Source organism: Lissotriton vulgaris, chromosome 2_1, assembly GCF_964263255.1.
Source record: "Lissotriton vulgaris chromosome 2_1, aLisVul1.2, whole genome shotgun sequence".
In the NCBI taxonomy this organism is placed as follows: Eukaryota; Metazoa; Chordata; class Amphibia; order Caudata; family Salamandridae; genus Lissotriton; species Lissotriton vulgaris.
Window position 1 is genome coordinate 2071270926 of NC_141687.1, and position 19130 is coordinate 2071290055.

At 52.0% G+C, this 19130-nt stretch overlaps 1 protein-coding gene across 1 annotated transcript in view; it reads left to right on the forward strand.

The window, feature by feature from the left end:
• Positions 1 to 19130, forward strand: part of LEO1 (LEO1 component of Paf1/RNA polymerase II complex) — a 233683-nt gene that overhangs the window by 121367 nt on the left and 93186 nt on the right. Inside the window, exon 7 of the mRNA XM_086958300.1 lies at positions 7191 to 7285. Within this exon, the coding sequence (XP_086814426.1) occupies positions 7191 to 7285 (95 nt within the window). The remainder of the gene's footprint in view (positions 1 to 7190; positions 7286 to 19130) is intronic.

Below are 19130 nucleotides of genomic sequence, written 5' to 3' on the forward strand. Positions count from 1 at the left end.
TCCGAGGGTGCTCAACACCTATCTCATCAAACAATCGTTTCGAATGGTCTCCTTACAGGACATTCTTCGTCTTTTAAATTCAGGAGATTTCATGGCCACATTAGAACTAGAGGATGCATATTTTCATGTTCACATTCATCCATCCCTCAGGAAGATCCTTTGTTTCACAGTATCCAAGACCCACTTTCAATTCAAGGTCTTCCCCTTCTGCCTCAGATCGGCACCAAATCAAATTTGTACCTTTCGAAAAACGCCAAATTCCTAGGAGCCATATTGGACACGTCTCAGAACAAAGCTTTCCCTACAGTGGAAAGGCAAGCAAAGCTAAGATCAATGGTCCACCTGCTTCAAAAAAGAAGGTCACTTTCAGTTCGCCTCTACAAGTCCCTCATGGGATCCATTTCATCCTGCATTCCTCCGATTCCTCACTGTAGGTTACGAATGCGCCATCTTCAAGAACAGCTGGAATTAAAGTGGCGGCAGGTGGACGGATCTTTCGAAGATGTGATCACGGTGACGATGCCAATGAGAGAAGCCGCCTCATGCTGGACTCACTAGGAGAACATTTCCCAAGGTCTCTCCTACATGGTCATCCCAGATCCTCAATTTATCACATCTGAGTCATCGCTGGAGAACTGGAGAGCGGTCCTGCACGACCTCCAGATAAGTGGGCGGTGGTTGGACCACTCACATCGTTTACACATCAATTTGCTGGAACTCCGGGTGATTTGCCTGGCCTTTCAAGCTTTCCTCTCAAGAATAAGAAATTCATCAGTCTTAATAAGGACAGACATTAGTACGGCCATGCATTATATTAACAAGCAGGACGGCACAAGATCTCGTCTGCTATCAATGGAGGCAGAGCTTAATTTGAGCCAGTGCTTTCCGGTGCTCAGCACAGGCACTTAATTGGTTTCCAGTGCCCTGCAACATCACCTGTTTGTCAACACCATACTGAGAACAGTCTACCACATGGTGGCGCTGCTCATCTTACTTAAAGATGAGCAGAACAACGGTTGTTTAGAAATACAATATACAATAAACTAGAGCTAATACCTGCCTCCCAACAGTACCTTTAGCTTTGGGGACCTGGAATAATCTGAACTGGCTCATTTACATGGGAGAGAGATGGATAATAGTTAATTTGGCAGCAATGACAAGGGCGATAGATGGTGCAAGCAGCAGTGGCCTCCTGGTCAGAGCCCTGGCACTTAATATTAAACAAATTAAGCACTGAATGGAGGCTCGAGCAGTCTGGGAATGGGCGATCTTGCATGGAGTCGCACTGAAGGCGGAGCATCTCCGAGACAGCAATCTCACTAAGCAGACTGAAATCAGTCAGCCATGAATGGGAGTTGGATCAGCAGACTCTAGAGGAAATTTTTTGTCTATGTGGCAGACCAGCCATCGATCTCTTTCCTACTGTGGCGGACAAGAAATGCCGGTTCTGCGCAAGCTAGCATCACCATTGGGGATCCTTGGGGAATGCGTTTTCGATGGCATGGTCAGGCGCCTTTGTTTACACTTTCCCCCCCATCCGGCTGATCACAAGACTTCTCAAGAAGTTGAAGACGGAACCATGGAAGATGATTCTAATAGCGCCATCTTGGCCTCGCCAGTACTGGTTCACAGATCATCTTGTTCTATCCCGGGAGCATCCAGTGCCTTTGGAGCCGATCCCATCTCTGTTGACAATGTCCCAGGGCCAAGTGTTGCATCCGGATCCCTGCAATTATCGGCGTGGCTCCTGAGCACAGAGAATTTCTCGATGTAAGGCTCTCTGCGGAATGTAGAGACATCCTCTCTCTAGCTCATGCTCCAAGTACAAGCACAACTTACAAGCTGAAATGGAAGAGGTTTTGCCTCTGGTGCCATGTCTTTGGTGGTTCACCCATTCTGTTTCTTTTCTCATGAAATCTTTTTGTACATTCTTTCTTTGGCGAAAGCATCTCGCAGCCATTTCTCGATTCAGGAGAATATCCTCAGGCCCTTCGCTCTGGTCGGAAAGGATTGTTAAGCAGTTTTTGAAAGACCTTTTTCGAGCTTTCCCTCCAGGGAAAACTCTTCCCCCCCCCCCACCCCATTATGGCACCTAAATCTGGCCTTGTCTCAGCTCATGAAGCATCCATTCGTACCTATACATAAATCAGACTTGAAATTCCTCTCTTGGAAGGTGGCTCTTCTTCTAGCTTTGACTTCAGCTAGAAGGGTCATCGAGTTACAGGCACTCTCCATTCAAGAGCCCATTCTTCAGTTCAAGAATGAAACAGTTATACTACGTACCAACCCCATGTTCATCCCAAAGGTACCTTAGGATTTTCACTTAAATGAACCAGTAATACTTAAATCTTTTTTCCCCTCAGCCTACTACTCCGGCTGAATGATCTCTTCACTCTTTGGATATTCAACGTTGTCTGAAGTTCTATCTTCAGAGAACTAAGGATTTTAGAACATCACTTCAGCTCTTTGTGGCTTATAGTGCTTCTCCTAAAGGATTTCCCCTTTCCAACCAGGGGATTGTACATTGGATTTTAAGCGCTATCAAATATTGTCATCAAGCAGCGGGGAAGCCCCTTGAGGGTAAGGTCCTTGCTCACTCCACAAGGGCTATCTCTTCTTCTACGCCCCTCTTTGTGGGAGTGCCTACCCGGCACATCTGCAGGACAGCAACCTGGAAGAGCACTCCTAGCTTCACAAGACATTACTGCTTGGATTCTTCGATGCGCACCAACGCTTCAGTGGGTCAGGCAGTCCTAAGGAACCTATTTCAATAGCGGTGAGCTTTCCCTTTCATCCCTCATTCCTTTTTCGTTATGCTTTCTTTGCACATTCTTTGTTGAGTTTTAATATGAGTACTTTTTTCTGAATGCATACAGATGTTGTTTACTCTGATTTCATTAGGAGAGAGAGCCAAAACCAATGCAAAGATTATATGTGTGTTTTATTGTTGTAAAAGCCGCTTTTGATTCTGTTCCGCGAAATACTCTCTGGGGTAAATTAAGGAATTGGGGTATTCCGGAAATACTATTAAAGATGATTATACTTTTATACTCACATACCTGGGTGCAGATCAAAATTGGCGATGGAAAACATATGACTCGTTGTTTGGATACGAATGTGGGATTGAAACAAGGCTGTGTTTTGGCTCCTTGCCTTTTTAATCTTTTTATGGCCGATTTGCCAGCTCATTTTAAAAATATTAATTCACATTCACCTTTTATTCATGGTCAAGAAATTAAATACCTGCAATATGCAGATGACACCATTTTATTGAGCCAAACAGAAATAGGGCTAAAAAGGTTAATTGACTCTTTTAATGGCTATGTCCTACAAAATGGACTAACCATTAATATAAAAAAGACAAAATTAATGACTATAGGAAAAGGGAGACCAAGGATTAAAGAGTGGAATATCAATGGCCTGGTAATCGAAAATGTGAAATCGTATAAATAACTTGGGATCATGTTCGATGATGCACTGATATTTAGACAACATTTTAACAATCTTGAAGCCAGGGGCTGCTCTCTTGCATTTGTTTTTAGGAAATTAAGAGACAAATTAGTATGCCCTAATTATGATCATTTGATGAAGGTGATGAGAGCAAAGTTAATTCCATCTTTGGACTATTGCTCAATCATCTTTCGGGGCAAAGACGTGAAAGTGCTCGACGATATAGTAATTAGAACTTATAAAGCTATTTTTAAAATCCCTAAATATATCAGTCGAGCAAACATAAGATTGGAATTTGGACTGAAAAGCCAATTTGTGGCGCGTCAATCAGCATTTTTGAAGTCCTTAATATCATTAGCCCGCTCGGAGGAAGGATCTTTAGCAAAGCTATGTTGGCTAGAAATTTCAGAGGGGGAATACTTAAAAAACTGGCAGCTGTACCTAAATGAATGCTTATGTAATTTTGATTGCTCTAATTTAGAAGATGAAATGAGGAGTAAAGTAGTTTTTAAAAAAGAAATTAACCAAATGGCCGCACTGCTATCAATTATAGCTGACAAGGAGGAATTAAGGAAAAAAAATAATTTTTGGACAATTGCTAATTCCTTTGGTAGGCTGTCGCTTCAACCCTATTTGGCATATCATTTAAAACCAAGGTTTAAGAATAAATTCATGCATTTAAGGTTGGGAAGATATCCGACAAAGGATGACATACCAAAATGGGAGAATCAATGGTCATCGAGCATTTGCAGGCTTTGTAGGCAAAGGGAGGAAACAATAACTCATATAGTAACCTTATGCCCAGCTTTGGCAGACGCTCGGAAGTCCATCCTAAAACCGATTTTTAATGAACTAGGAATTAGAACATGTAGGCAAGCAATTATTGCCTGTTTGAGTGGGGCCAATATTAAACTTACTTATTGTTTTGTTAAATTTATCATTATTGAAGAGAAGAAACTGAACGGGTAAATAACTATGAGTATAATTTAATATAGGGGCGCACACTGCACTTTATTACCGCTTGTAAATGAAGAACAGCTAAAAAATTTGTATTTGTAATTCCAACTGCTAACACAAGTCAAATGCTGCTATAATAGTTCTTGGTGCATTTTAATAAGTTTTATGTATTTTAATTATCGTGTAATGTTTTAATGTTTTTATGGAATGGTCATGTATTATCGCACTATTGGTGGATCATTTTAAGATGTTAATAACTCTGTGTCTAGTATATGCTTATTTTTCTTGGTGGCTCTTTTTTTCCTTGTTTGTAATGATTTTAATTAATCAACAAATAAATGCTTACTTACAGTATTACTCTGATTTTGATATTATGTTCTTTCTAAAAAAATAAAGTAAATAAAGAATCGGTAAAGTCTAATCTGATATTTACTGGATATTTGTTTAATTTACTCTTATTGATGCTTTGTAGGTTTAAGCTGAATTTGTTATATACAAAGAAATGTGCTCATGACTGCTAGCTATTCTGATTCAAGCATGGGACTCTATGAAAGTTCTTGAGTAAGAAAACAAGTTACCTACCTGTAACTTTAGTTCTTCAGTATTGGAAACTTTCATAGATTCACATGTGACCCACCCTACTCCCCTGGGAAAGCTAGACCTTCTTCATTTTATGATTCTACTGTGGCACTACGGCTACGAAAATTTGAGGGTCTGAGGTTCTCTCAGGAAGGTTTACAGGGTGAGGCTAATCTGATTGGTTGTTGATTTATTTGGACTCTTTTACAAAAAGAGGTGGATATGTTACAAAACTAGGATTGGCCTAGGCCTAGTTTCTGATTTGTAGTGATTTGTACTACTATTTTTATATATAAAGGGGACTCCCATCTCGACGACGGGGAATGATTCAAGCATGTGAATCTACGAAAGTTTCCAATACTGGAGAACTAAGGTTACAGGTAAGTAACTAGTTTTCTTGTGGGTTGGTCCGTAAATTTTCAGGTAACAGGGGGTTCAAACTTATTCATTTTAACTACCTTCATTGGACCTATTTTACTCCCTATGCCCTTATCAAATTTATCAAACAAAGGTGGCAGTGTCCCAGATTTGGGGAGGAATGGGACACATTTTTACATTTGGCATGGGCGTGTAGGGAGGTGTTGGCGTACTGGGGAGAGGTGGTACTAAGGAGTGAGGCAGCTACAGGTCTCTGAATTCCGATCACACTAGGGGCATGTTTGCGAGGTAGGATGCCAAAGCCTAATGAAAATGCAGTATTTATGTATGCACCTTGCTCTCCTCATGCAAAAAAAAAAACCAGGTGGCCATTAGCTGGATGGGAACACTGGTACCCCAAGTAGACTTATGGGTCAGGGATGTCCTGGAATAGATGGTGGCAGAAGAACAACATATTAAACTGACTAGATTTGATGAGGAAGTCCAGGGTGATATTGCAACACAAGTGAAAATGGTTCAGACTCGTACAGTAATGAGTAAGAATTGAGGGAGGTTGGACCGGTACTATTGTAGGGTGATTTGGATTCCAGGAGTTAATGGACATGGTTTTGAACCTATTGGACTGCAGACCTGGTTCATGCTAATGATGTTGTTGTTCCTGTACTGACTTCATTTTATGTAATGGATGGTGATATGGATGTGTAGCAGGTAGCATGTTATTTTTGGTTTTGGTTTCCCTATTTATTTATTTATTTATTTTCTCTTGTCGTTGTAAAACTGCAAAATGTAAAAATGAAAGTGTTAAAAAAAAAATAGGAGGGGTGAAGAATGATTTTTTATTCAAGCTTGATATCATGTGGGCTGTCGATAGATCTCCATAACTGCATTGGCCAAAATCCCACCTACCTGTGTGTGGAATACCTGCTTGCAGTGTCTTAGCCTTTATAAGTTTTTTCAGTGTCTTTGTCTTCTCCTTCTTGGGTTATTCACAATTTGATCCTTACTCTCCTGCTGAAAATATCTAGGTATTGTTCTTCATTTTTGTTTAAGACTGTGCAGCCATTAGATGTAATTAATTTCTCTTGTTTGTTATTCCAGCGTCCTCAAGTACTCTTTTTCTTTCATAGTCTTGTGTTACTGGATCAGATTAGGTTAACCACCTGTGATAATTTGGGAAGCAGAAAATGTATTCTTGTAACCTATTTTGATTGCTCTAATATCTCCATGTGTTCAGGCATTCATTCCTTTCTTTGATCTGATTTGTAACATGTGTCCCACTCTCCGTTTGTAGCATAAGACCAATGTGTTGTTTTCAAGTTGGACATTAGGTTTTTTTAGATATTTAATTTCAGGCTTGTCATGAAGCCTGTAGAAGAAGATGGCTTGTTCGAAGTTCAACCTGTTGGTGACTCTCCTGGAAAATGGTCAATAGCAGTGCTTCAAATCTTCATGGGTTACTCTTCTCCCTATACAAAGTCAATAGCAGTCAGGGGTCTTGCACTGAAAAAACCTTAGGTGCCCAGAGAATGAGAGGAGGCTCGTCTTCAGATCCATCCGTCTTGGATGAACGAGGAGAAAAAATAATCTGTGTGCCAAAAAACAAATCAGTCTATACCTTTTTCAGGTAGTCCAGTCTGTACACAGACTTCTACACTTCTATAAAGCACCTGGAGGCCCAATAGTTGGTATGGTAGACACTTTTTAATATACTGTTTCAGTGTTCTTTAAAACACCAAATGCCCCACAAAATTATTAGGAAATGGTGTGTAGGAAAAATAGTGCTTTGTACAGGGCTTACATACATGTATGTTTCTGTTGTTTTCCAGGTTGAAAACACAATCCGATGGAGAACACGGCGAGATGAAGAAGGAAATGAAATTAAGGATAGCAATGCCCGAATAGTTAAATGGTCAGATGGCAGGTTAGTTTGGAGCACCCTCATGTCAAAAATAAATTCACCATTCGTAGAAAAAATAAGATTCTGGGTTTTTCTACCTATGATTTAAAAAATGTTTGTCACCGAAAAGTTATTGTATGTTATACTTTGAAGTAAGTACTATTAGGAGCGCTTTGATTATCTGCTTTTTCTCCATGCCTCTTCCTACATGGATGACAGATGACGGACCATACACATGAACCTGTTTGACCCCGATTTATTGACTTCCGCACAGTGGGCAATAACCTTGCTCGGCTCCGCTTCATGCAAAGATGCATTCAGGAGTGTCTTCATCAACGGCCGAGTAACTCGCTTCCGATATCCCTTGATTTATAATAGTACAGAACCCTGCTGTGAGGCATATAGTATACATTGCAAATATCTGTACCACACCTATAGAGTCAAACTGGACGCTTATGATTTATCAGTTATTGCTGTACATAGCTGAGACAACTCCTTAGTTCCCTTAAGCCATGCTAGTATTTTGAAGCAGCTTCATTTGAGTGTTATGGGCTCCCTCTGCATCCTGACCTCTAAACTACCATGTCTGTTTACGAGGTCTACTACAAGAGGCATATTGTGATCAATTATTTCTTTGGCATCCACTGTTGCACTCTACACATTTGTTTTGAACAAAAGCTCAATGCATAGCTAGACTGAGAACAACCTGGTGTATTTCACAAAGTGGTGATTCTGCAGGATTTTATTGATGTCAACACTATATCTTTTTCACTGTAGGTGCAATATAATGGGACATAGCTGTCCTTCCAGGAGTGGTCAAGCTGACAGGGCTGTGTGTACTTTTTCCAATGCAAGGTGGCCTGGTAAGGCTCTGTTCCCAAAGAGTCACTAGTGATTTTCCACTGTGCCCAGTATATGCATATTGTTGCTCTTAAAGCACCCCTCCAGTTCCTCTACTTTGACCAGCTCACTGATCATCAGCTCCTGAAGCATTAACACACAATAGGTGTATTCATTGCTTCAGGCTATCTTTGTTCAGCCTGGTCTATCCGTGCTTGTCAAGCCGCAGAATAATGCATCTGTTTGGTTCCAAACCCTACCATACTTTCCTTCAGCTCCAGGAACATCATCTCTAAATCTTGCTGAATGTCTGTAGTAGTGATCCCAGCCTCTTCCTCCATCATGCCCTCAGTATTTCCATCAGCCTTGCTGTTATCCTCGCAACCAATGAAATTCAGCGTCATTTGTTTCTTATCTGTTTGCCCCAAAATGTCATAAAAGTGGCTGCGAACAGTGAGCAACTAGAAGATTTCAAGTGTCCGAATGCTGTCCAGGTCTCCAGTGCCAGATCTCTTTCCCTAAAACAGTACAATTGTTCCCCCAATTGACAGTACCTTTAGCACCCTTCATAATTTGCTAGTAAATGGAACCTCTGGTACCTAGGGCAAGGAGGCTAAAGAAGGTCGCTGAGGGCTGCAGCAAACTGTCATTGCAGGCTGCGTGCCTCGGTGCAGAGAAAAGTGAAGCCATGACCTGGCACACCTCTTGTGTGCCATACCTGCAGACACTGCATATGGTATAGGTAAGTCACCCAGTAGACCTTACTAAGACATTGTGCACTATACTACTTTGGACATAACTGCATGAGCAGATGCGCCCTTGTGATGTCTAAGTCAATTCTTGGACTTTACAAGTGAACAGTATAGGGATCTGGCTCTGTATATACTATACCAAAGTGAGATATAGTGTGCACAGAGTCCAGTGGAACCTAAAAGGTAGGCAGAGGTGAAGTAGACAGCGCCTCACTCTCTATTTGTGGTAGTGTGGTCGAGCAGTAAGGCTTTATCATAGGACAGTGTTATGCATTTGTTGTACAAACTCAGTCAGCAAATGAATTCACTCACTCAAAGACTGAATTTCAGACCAATTGGTTTTGTATAAAAATATTCTTTTAGTTATTTCAGTTTCTAGAACCAAGCAAGCCTGGCACAGGTAAGCAATAAATACTTTACAGTAGTAATGCAGTTGTACCACAGTTTGGAGGAAAACAGTGTTATCGGTTAACACATGGGTACTCTTAGTACGGCCCGCAAGCCTTCCTTGGAGGCCCGCAGACCTTGTAGACTTTGTACCTTGCAGATATTGTACCTTGCAGACATTGTACCTGTGTTTTTGAAAAACAAATTTAAAGACTGTCCACAAACACCGCCGCAGCAGCACGGACTCCGAGACACTCTGCTCAGAGCGAGACCGAGAGAGAGGGAGACAGACAGAGAGAGAGGGAGACAGAGAGAGAGGGAGACAGAGAGAGAGGGAGACAGAGAGAGAGGGAGACGGAGAGAGAGGGAGACGGAGAGAGAGGGAGACAGAGAGAGAGGGAGACAGAGAGAGAGGGAGACAGAGAGAGAGGGAGACAGAGAGAGAGGGAGACAGAGAGAGAGGGAGACAGAGAGAGAGGGAGACAGAGAGAGAGGGAGACAGAGAGAGAGGGAGACAGCGAGAGAGGGAGACAGCGAGAGAGGGAGACAGCGAGAGAGGGAGACAGCGAGAGAGGGAGACAGCGAGAGAGGGAGACAGCGAGAGAGGGAGACAGAGAGAGAGGGAGACAGAGAGAGAGGGAGACAGAGAGAGGGAGAGACAGAGACAGAGAGAGGGAGACAGAGAGAGAGGGAGACAGACAGAGAGTGAGGGAGACAGACAGAGAGTGAGGGAGACAGACAGAGAGTGAGGGAGACAGAGTGAGGGAGACAGAGTGAGGGAGACAGAGTGAGGGAGACAGAGTGAGGGAGACAGAGTGAGGGAGACAGAGTGAGGGAGACAGAGTGAGGGAGACAGAGTGAGGGAGACAGAGTGAGGGAGACAGAGTGAGGGAGACAGAGTGAGGGAGACAGAGTGAGGGAGACAGAGTGAGGGAGACAGAGAGTGAGGGAGACAGAGAGTGAGGGAGACAGAGAGTGAGGGAGAGGGAGACAGAGAGAGAGAGGGAGACAGAGAGAGAGAGGGAGACAGAGAGAGAGGGGGAGACAGAGAGAGAGGGAGACGGAGAGAGAGAGGGAGACAGAGAGAGAGGGGGAGACAGAGAGAGAGGGAGACGGAGAGAGAGGGAGACGGAGAGAGAGGGAGACGGAGAGAGAGGGAGACAGAGAGAGAGGGAGACAGAGAGAGAGGGAGACAGAGAGAGAGGGAGACAGAGGGAGACAGAGAGAGGGGGAGACAGAGAGAGAGGGAGAGGGAGACAGAGAGAGAGAGGGAGACAGAGAGAGAGAGGGAGACAGAGAGAGAGGGGGAGACAGAGAGAGAGGGAGACGGAGAGAGAGAGGGAGACAGAGAGAGAGGGGGAGACAGAGAGAGAGGGAGACGGAGAGAGAGGGAGACGGAGAGAGAGGGAGACGGAGAGAGAGGGAGACAGAGAGAGAGGGAGACAGAGAGAGAGGGAGACAGAGAGAGAGGGAGACAGAGGGAGACAGAGAGAGGGGGAGACAGAGAGAGAGGGAGACAGAGAGAGAGGGAGACAGAGAGAGAGGGAGACAGAGAGAGAGGGAGACAGAGAGAGAGGGAGACAGAGAGAGAGGGAGACAGAGAGAGAGGGAGACAGAGAGAGAGGGAGACAGAGAGAGAGGGAGACAGAGAGAGAGGGAGACAGAGAGAGACAGAGAGAGAGGGAGACCGAGGGAGACAGAGAGAGAGGGAGACAGAGAGAGAGGGAGACAGCGAGAGAGGGAGACAGAGAGAGAGGGAGACAGAGAGAGAGGGAGACAGAGAGAGAGGGAGACAGAGAGAGAGGGAGACAGAGAGAGAGGGAGACAGAGAGAGAGGGAGACAGAGAGAGACAGAGAGAGAGGGAGACCGAGGGAGACAGAGAGAGAGGGAGACAGAGAGAGAGGGAGACAGAGGGAGACAGAGAGAGGGGGAGACAGAGAGAGAGGGAGACAGAGAGAGAGGGAGACAGAGAGAGAGGGAGACAGAGAGAGACAGAGAGAGAGGGAGACCGAGGGAGACAGAGAGAGAGGGAGACAGAGAGAGAGGGAGACAGAGGGAGACAGAGAGAGGGGGAGACAGAGAGAGAGGGAGACAGAGAGAGAGGGAGACAGAGAGAGAGGGAGACAGAGAGAGAGGGAGACAGAGAGAGAGGGAGACAGAGAGAGAGGGAGACAGAGAGAGAGGGAGACAGAGAGAGAGGGAGACAGAGAGAGAGGGAGACAGAGAGAGACAGAGAGAGAGGGAGACCGAGGGAGACAGAGAGAGAGGGAGACAGAGAGAGAGGGAGACAGCGAGAGAGGGAGACAGAGAGAGAGGGAGACAGAGAGAGAGGGAGACAGAGAGAGAGGGAGACAGAGAGAGAGGGAGACAGAGAGAGAGGGAGACAGAGAGAGAGGGAGACAGAGAGAGACAGAGAGAGAGGGAGACCGAGGGAGACAGAGAGAGAGGGAGACAGAGAGAGAGGGAGACAGCGAGAGAGGGAGACAGAGAGAGAGGGAGACAGAGAGAGAGGGAGACAGAGAGAGAGGGAGACAGAGAGAGAGGGAGACAGCGAGAGAGGGAGACAGCGAGAGAGGGGAGACAGAGAGAGAGGGAGACAGAGAGAGAGGGAGACAGAGAGAGAGGGAGACAGAGAGAGAGGGAGACAGAGAGAGAGGGAGACAGAGAGAGAGGGAGACCGAGAGAGAGGGAGACCGAGAGAGAGGGAGACAGAGAGAGAGGGAGACAGAGAGAGAGGGAGACAGAGAGAGAGGGAGACAGAGAGAGAGGGAGACCGAGAGAGAGGGAGACCGAGAGAGAGGGAGACCGAGAGAGAAGGAGACAGCGAGAGAAGGAGACAGCGAGAGAGGGAGACTGAGAGGGAGAGACTGAGAGGGATTCAGAGGGGTGAAGACTGAGAGGGGGAGACTGAGAGGGAGAGACTGAGAGGGAGAGACTGAGAGGGAGAGACTGAGAGGGAGAGACTGAGAGGGAGAGACTGAGAGGGAGAGACTGAGAGGGAGAGACTGAGAGGGAGAGACTGAGAGGGGGAGACTGAGAGGGGGAGACTGAGAGGGGGAGACTGAGAGGGGGAGACTGAGAGGGAGAGACTGAGAGGGAGAGACTGAGAGGGAGAGACTGAGAGGGAGAGACTGAGAGGGAGAGACTGAGAGGGAGAGACTGAGAGGGAGAGACTGAGAGGGGGAGACTGAGAGGGGGAGACTGAGAGGGGGAGACTGAGAGGGGGGAGACTGAGAGGGGGAGACTGAGAGGGAGGGATTCAGAGGGAGGGAGACTGAGAGAGAGGGATTCAGAGGGGGAGGACTGAGAGGGAGAGACTGAGAGGAGAGACTGAGAGGGAGAGACTGAGAGGGAGAGACTGAGAGGGAGAGACTGAGAGGGAGAGGACTGAGAGGGGGAGACTGAGAGGGGGAGACTGAGAGGGGGGAGACTGAGAGGGGGAGACTGAGAGGGGAGAGACTGAGAGGGAGAGACTGAGAGGGAGAGACTGAGAGGGAGAGACTGAGAGGGAGAGACTGAGAGGGAGAGACTGAGAGGGGGAGACTGAGAGGGGGAGACTGAGAGGGGGAGACTGAGAGGGGGAGACTGAGAGGGGGAGACTGAGAGGGGGGAGACTGAGAGGGAGGGGATTCAGAGGGAGGGAGACTGAGAGAGAGGGATTCAGAGGGGGAGACTGAGAGGGAGAGACTGAGAGGAGAGACTGAGAGGGAGAGGACTGAGAGAGAGACTGAGAGGGAGAGACTGAGAGGGAGAGACTGAGAGGGAGAGACTGAGAGGGAGAGACTGAGAGGGAGAGACTGAGAGGGAGAGACTGAGAGGGAGAGACTGAGAGGGAGAGACTGAGAGGGAGAGACTGAGAGGGAGAGACTGAGAGAGAGAGACTGAGAGGGGGAGACTGAGAGGGGGAGACTGAGAGGGAGAGACTGAGAGGGAGAGACTGAGAGGGAGAGACTGAGAGGGGAGAGACTGAGAGGGAGAGACTGAGAGGGGGAGACTGAGAGGGAGAGACTGAGAGGGGGAGACTGAGAGGGGGAGACTGAGAGGGAGGGATTCAGAGGGAGGGATTCAGAGGGAGGGAGACTGAGAGAGGGGGAGACTGAGAGAGGGGGAGACTGAGAGGGAGAGACTGAGAGGGAGAGACTGAGAGGGAGAGACTGAGAGGGAGAGACTGAGAGGGAGAGACTGAGAGGGAGAGACTGAGAGGGAGAGACTGAGAGGGAGAGACTGAGAGGGAGAGACTGAGATGGAGAGACTGAGAGGGGGAGACTGAGAGGGGGAGACTGAGAGGGAGAGACTGAGAGGGAGAGACTGAGAGGGAGAGACTGAGAGGGGGAGACTGAGAGGGGGAGACTGAGAGGGGGAGACTGAGAGGGGGAGACTGAGAGGGGGAGACTGAGAGGGGGAGATTCAGAGGGAGGGAGACTGAGAGAGGGGGAGACTGAGAGAGGGGGAGACTGAGAGAGGGAGAGACTGAGAGGGAGAGACTGAGAGGGAGAGACTGAGAGGGAGAGACTGAGAGGGAGAGACTGAGAGGGAGAGACTGAGAGAGGGGGAGACTGAGAGAGGGGGAGACTGAGAGAGGGGGAGACTGAGAGAGGGGGAGACTGAGAGAGGGGGAGACTGGGAGAGGGAGAGAGAGTGATTCAGAGGGAGGGAGACTGAGAGAGGGAGTCCGAGGGAGACCGTCCGGGGGAGACAGAGGTCGGGCGAGACAGAGGTCGGGCGAGACAGAGGTCGGGCGAGACAGAGGTCGGGCGAGACAGAGGTCGGGCGAGACAGAGGAAGAGAGGGAGACAGACAGTGAGTGAGACCAAGGGAGACAGAGGGAGAGAGAGAGAGAGGGAGGGAGACCGAGAGAGACCGAGACAGACCGAGATAGAGACAGAGACAGATAGAGGCAGACCGAGGCAGAGACAGACAGACAGACGGAGAGGGAGACGGAGGGAGACGGACGGAGGAGGGAGACAGAGGGAGGGAGACGGAGGGAGGGAGAGAGAGACTGAGGGAGGGAGAGAGACTGAGGGAGGGAGAGAGACTGAGGGAGGGAGAGAGACTGAGGGAGGGAGAGAGACGGACAGAGGGAGACTGAGGGAGGGAGGGAGACGGAGGGAGAAGAGGGAGGAAGGGACGGAGGGTGACAGGGGTAGGGAGATGGGAGTAGGGAGACAGGGGTAGGGAGACAGAGGGAGACGGAGGGAGGGAAGGAGACAGGGAGAGAGGGAGACGGAGGGAGGGAGGGAGACCGAGGGAGGGAGGGAGACAGGGAGAGAGGGAGACGGGGGAGGGAGACAATGAGAGAGGGAGACGGAGGGAGGGAGGGAGACAGGGAGGGAGGGAGACGGAGGGAAGGGAGACAGGGAGGGAGGGAGACAGGGAGGGAGGGAGACAGGGAGGGAGGGAGACAGGGAGGGAGGGAGACAGGGAGGGAGAGAGGGAGGGAGACAGGGAGGGAGGGAGACAGGGAGGGAGGGAGACTGGGAGGGAGGGAGACAGGGAGGGAGACAGAGGGAGGGAGACAGAGGGAGGGAGACAGAGGGAGGGAGACAGAGGGAGGGAGACAGAGGGAGGGAGACAGGGGGAGGGAGACAGGGGGAGGGAGACAGGGGGAGGGAGACAGGGGGAGGGAGACAGGGGGAGGGAGACAGGGGGAGAGACAGGGAGGGAGACAGGGGGAGACGGAGGGAGACGGAGGGAGACGGAGGGAGACGGAGGGAGACGGAGGGAGACGGAGGGAGGGAGACAGGGAGGGAGGGAGACAGGGAGGGAGAGAGGGAGGGAGACAGGGAGGGAGGGAGACAGGGAGGGAGGGAGACAGGGAGGGAGGGAGACTGGGAGGGAGGGAGACAGAGTGAGGGAGACAGAGTGAGGGAGACAGAGGGAGGGAGACAGAGGGAGGGAGACAGAGGGAGGGAGACAGAGGGAGGGAGACAGAGGGAGGGAGACAGGGGGAGGGAGACAGGGGGAGGGAGACAGGGGGAGGGAGACAGGGGGAGGGAGACAGGGAGGGAGACAGGGGGAGACGGAGGGAGACGGAGGGAGACGGAGGGAGACAGACAGAGGGAGGGAGACAGAGAGGGAGACGGAGGGAGACGGACGGAGGGAGGGAGACAGAGAGGGAGACGGAGGGAGACGGACGGAGGGAGGGAGACAGAGAGGGAGACGGAGGGAGGGAGACAGAGAGGGAGACGGAGGGAGGGATACAGAGAGGGAGACGGAGGGAGACGACGGAGGGAGACGGACGGAGAGGGAGACGGAGGGAGACGGACGGAGGGAGACGGACGGAGGGAGACGGACGGAGGGAGACGGACGGAGGGAGGGAGACGGAGGGAGGGAGACGGAGGGAGAGAGGGAGACGGAGAGAGGGAGACGGAGGGAGGGAGAGAGGGAGAGAGGGAGACAGAAGGAGTGAGGGAGACAGAGAGGGAGACGGAGGGAGGAAGGGAGACAGAGAGGGAGACGGAGGGAGGGAGACGGAGGGAGGGAGACGGAGGGAGGGAGACGGAGGGAGGGAGACGGAGGGAGGGAGACAGAGGGAGAGAGGGAGACAGAGGGAGAGAGGGAGACAGAGGGAGAGAGGGAGACAGAGGGAGAGAGGGAGACAGACGGAGGGAGGGAGACAGACGGAGGGAGGGAGACGGAGGGAGGGAGACGGAGGGAGGGAGACGGAGGGAGGGAGACGGAGGGAGGGAGACGGAGGGAGGGAGACGGAGGGAGGGAGACAGGGAGGGAGACGGAGGGAGACAGAGAGGGAGACTGAGGGACGGAGGGAGATGGACGGACGGATGGGGACGGACGGAGACGGACGGATGGACGGACGGACGGAGGGAGGGAGACGGACGGAGGGAGGGAGACGGACGGACAGACGGAGGGGGACGGACGGATGGACGGAGGGAGACGGACCGAGGGAGACGGACGGAGGGAGGGAGGGAGGGAGACGGACGGAGGGAGATGGACGGACGGAGGGAGGGAGACAGGGAGGGAGACAGGGAGACAGGGAGGGAGACAGGGAGGGAGACAGAGAGGGAGACGGAGGGAGACAGAGAGGGAGACGGAGGGAGACGGACGGACGGAGGGAGATGGACGGAGGGATGGAGACGGACGGAGGGAGGGAGGAAGGAAGGGAGACGGAGGGAGGGAGACGGACGGAGGGAGGGAGACGGAGGGAGACGGACGGAGGGAGGGAGACGGACGGACGGACGGAGGGAGGGAGACGGACGGACGGAGGGAAACGGACGGACGGAGGGAAACGGACGGATGGACGGAGGGAGACGGACCGAGGGAGACGGACGGAGGGAGGGAGGGAGGGAGGGAGACGGACGGAGGGAGATGGACGGACGGAGGGAGGGAGACAGAGGGAGGGAGACAGGGGGAGACAGGGGGAGACAGGGAGGGAGACAGAGGGAGGGAGACGGAGGGAGGGAGACAGAGGGAGACAGGGAGGGAGACGGAGACGGAGAGGGAGACGGAGGGAGACAGAGAGGGAGACGGGACGGACGGAGGGAGATGGACGGACGGATGGAGACGGACGGAGGGAGGGAGGAAGGGAGGGAGACGGACGGACGGACGGAGGAAGGGGAGGGAGACGGACGGACGGAGGGAGGGAGGGAGACGGACGGACGGAGGGAGGGAGGGAGACGGACGGAGGGAGGGAGACGGACGGACGGACGGAGGGAAACGGACGGAATGGACGGAGGGAGACGGACCGAGGGAGACGACGGACGACGGACGGACCGAGGGAGACGGACGGACGGACGGAGGGAGGGGAGACAGAGGGAGGGAGACAGAGGGAGGGAGACAGAGGGAGGGAGACAGAGGGAGGGAGACAGAGGGAGGGAGACAGAGGGGAGGGGAGTCAGAGGGAGGGAGACAGAGGGAGGGAGACAGAGGGAGACGGAGGGAGGGAGACGGACGGAGGGAGGGAGACGGACGGAGGGAAGGAGACGGACGGAGGGAAGGAGACGGACAAAGGGAAGGAGACAAACGGAGGGAGGGAGACGAACGGAGGAAGGGAGACGGAGGGAGGGAGACAGATGGAGACGGAGGGAGGGAGGAAGACGGGGACGGAGGGAGGGAGGAAGACGGAGGAGGGAGACAGGAAGACGGAGGGAGGAAGACGGAGGGAGGCAGGGAGACAGAAAGACGGAGGGAAGAAGATGGATGGAGGGAGGGAGGGAGACAGGAAGACGGAGGGAGGAAGACTGAGGGAGGAAGACGGAGGGAGGGAGACAGGAAGACGGAGGGAGGAAGACAGGAAGACGGAGGGAGGAAGAGGGAGGGAGGAAGACAGAGGGAGGGAGGGAGACAGGAGGACGGAGGGAGGAAGAGGGAGGGAGGGAGGGATGGAGACAGGAAGACGGAGGGAGGAAGACGGAGGGAGGAAGACGGAGGGAGGAAGGAAGACGGAGGGAGGAAGACGGAGGGAGGAAGGACGGAGGGAGGGAGGGGGAGGGAGACGGAGACGGAGGGAGGAAGGGACGGAGGGAGGAAGGGACGGAGGGCGATAGGGGTAGGGAGACGGGAGTAGGGAGACAGGGTAGGGTGATGGAGGGAGAGACAGGGGTATGGAGATAGAGGGAGAGACCGGGGTAGGGAGACAGAGGGAAGACAGAGGGAGAGCGGGAGACAGAGGGAGAGCGGGAGACAGAGGGAGAGCGGGAGACAGAGGGAGAGCGGGAGACAGAGGGAGAGCGGGAGACAGAGGGAGAGCGGGAGACAGAGGGAGAGCGGGAGACAGAGGGGAGAGCGGGAGACAGAGGGAGAGAGGGAGACAGAGGGAGAGAGGGAGACAGAGGGAGAGAGGGAGACAGAGGGAGAGAGGGAGACAGAGGGAGGGAGGGAGACGGAGGGGAGACAGAGAGGGAGACGGACGGAGGGAGGGAGGGAGATGGACGGACGGAGGGGAGATGGGACGGACGGATGGAGACGGACGGACGGAGGGAGGGAGGAAGGGAGGGAGACGGACGACGGGACGGAGGGAGGGAGGGGAGACGGACGGAGGGAGGGAGACGGACGGACGGAGGGAAAACGGGCGGATGGACGGAGGGAGACGGACCGAGGGAGACGGACGGACGGACGGACGGAGGGAGATGGACGGACGGAGGGAGATGGATGGACGGACGGAGGGGAGGGAGACAGAGGTGAGGGAGACGGAGGGAGGGAGACAGAGGGAGGGAGACAGAGGGAGGGAGACGGAGGGAGACGGAGGGAGGGAGACGGACGGAGGGGAAGGAGACGGACGGAGGGAAGGAGACGGACGGAGGGAAGGAGACGAACGGAGGGAGGGAGACGAACGGAGGGAGGGAGACGAAGGGAGGGAGGGAGACGGAGGGAGGGGAGACAGATGGAGACGGAGGGAGGGAGGAAGACGGGGACGGAGGGAGGGAGGAAGACGGAGGGAGGGAGAAAGACGGAGGAGGGAGACAGGAAGACGGAGGGAGGAAGACGGAGGGAGGCAGGGAGACAGAAAGACGGAGGGAAGAAGATGGATGTGAGGGAGGGAGGGAGACAGGAAGACGGAGGGAGGAAGACTGAGGGAGGAAGACGGAGGGAGGGAGACAGGAAGACGGAGGGAGGAAGACAGGAAGACGGAGGGAGGAAGAGGGAGGGAGGAAGACAGAGGGAGGGAGGGAGACAGGAGGACGGAGGGAGGAAGAGGGAGGGAGGGAGGGAGACAGGAAGACGGCGGGAGGAAGACGAAGGGAGGAAGGAAGACGAAGGGAGGAAGGAAGACGGAGGAAGGAAGACGGAGGGAGGAAGACGGAGGGAGGAAGACGGGGGAGGGAGGGGGAGGGGAGACGGAGACGGAGGGAGGGAGGAAGGGACGGAGGGCGATAGGGGTAGGGAGACGGGAGTAGGGAGACAGGGGTAGGGTGATGGAGGGAGAGACAGG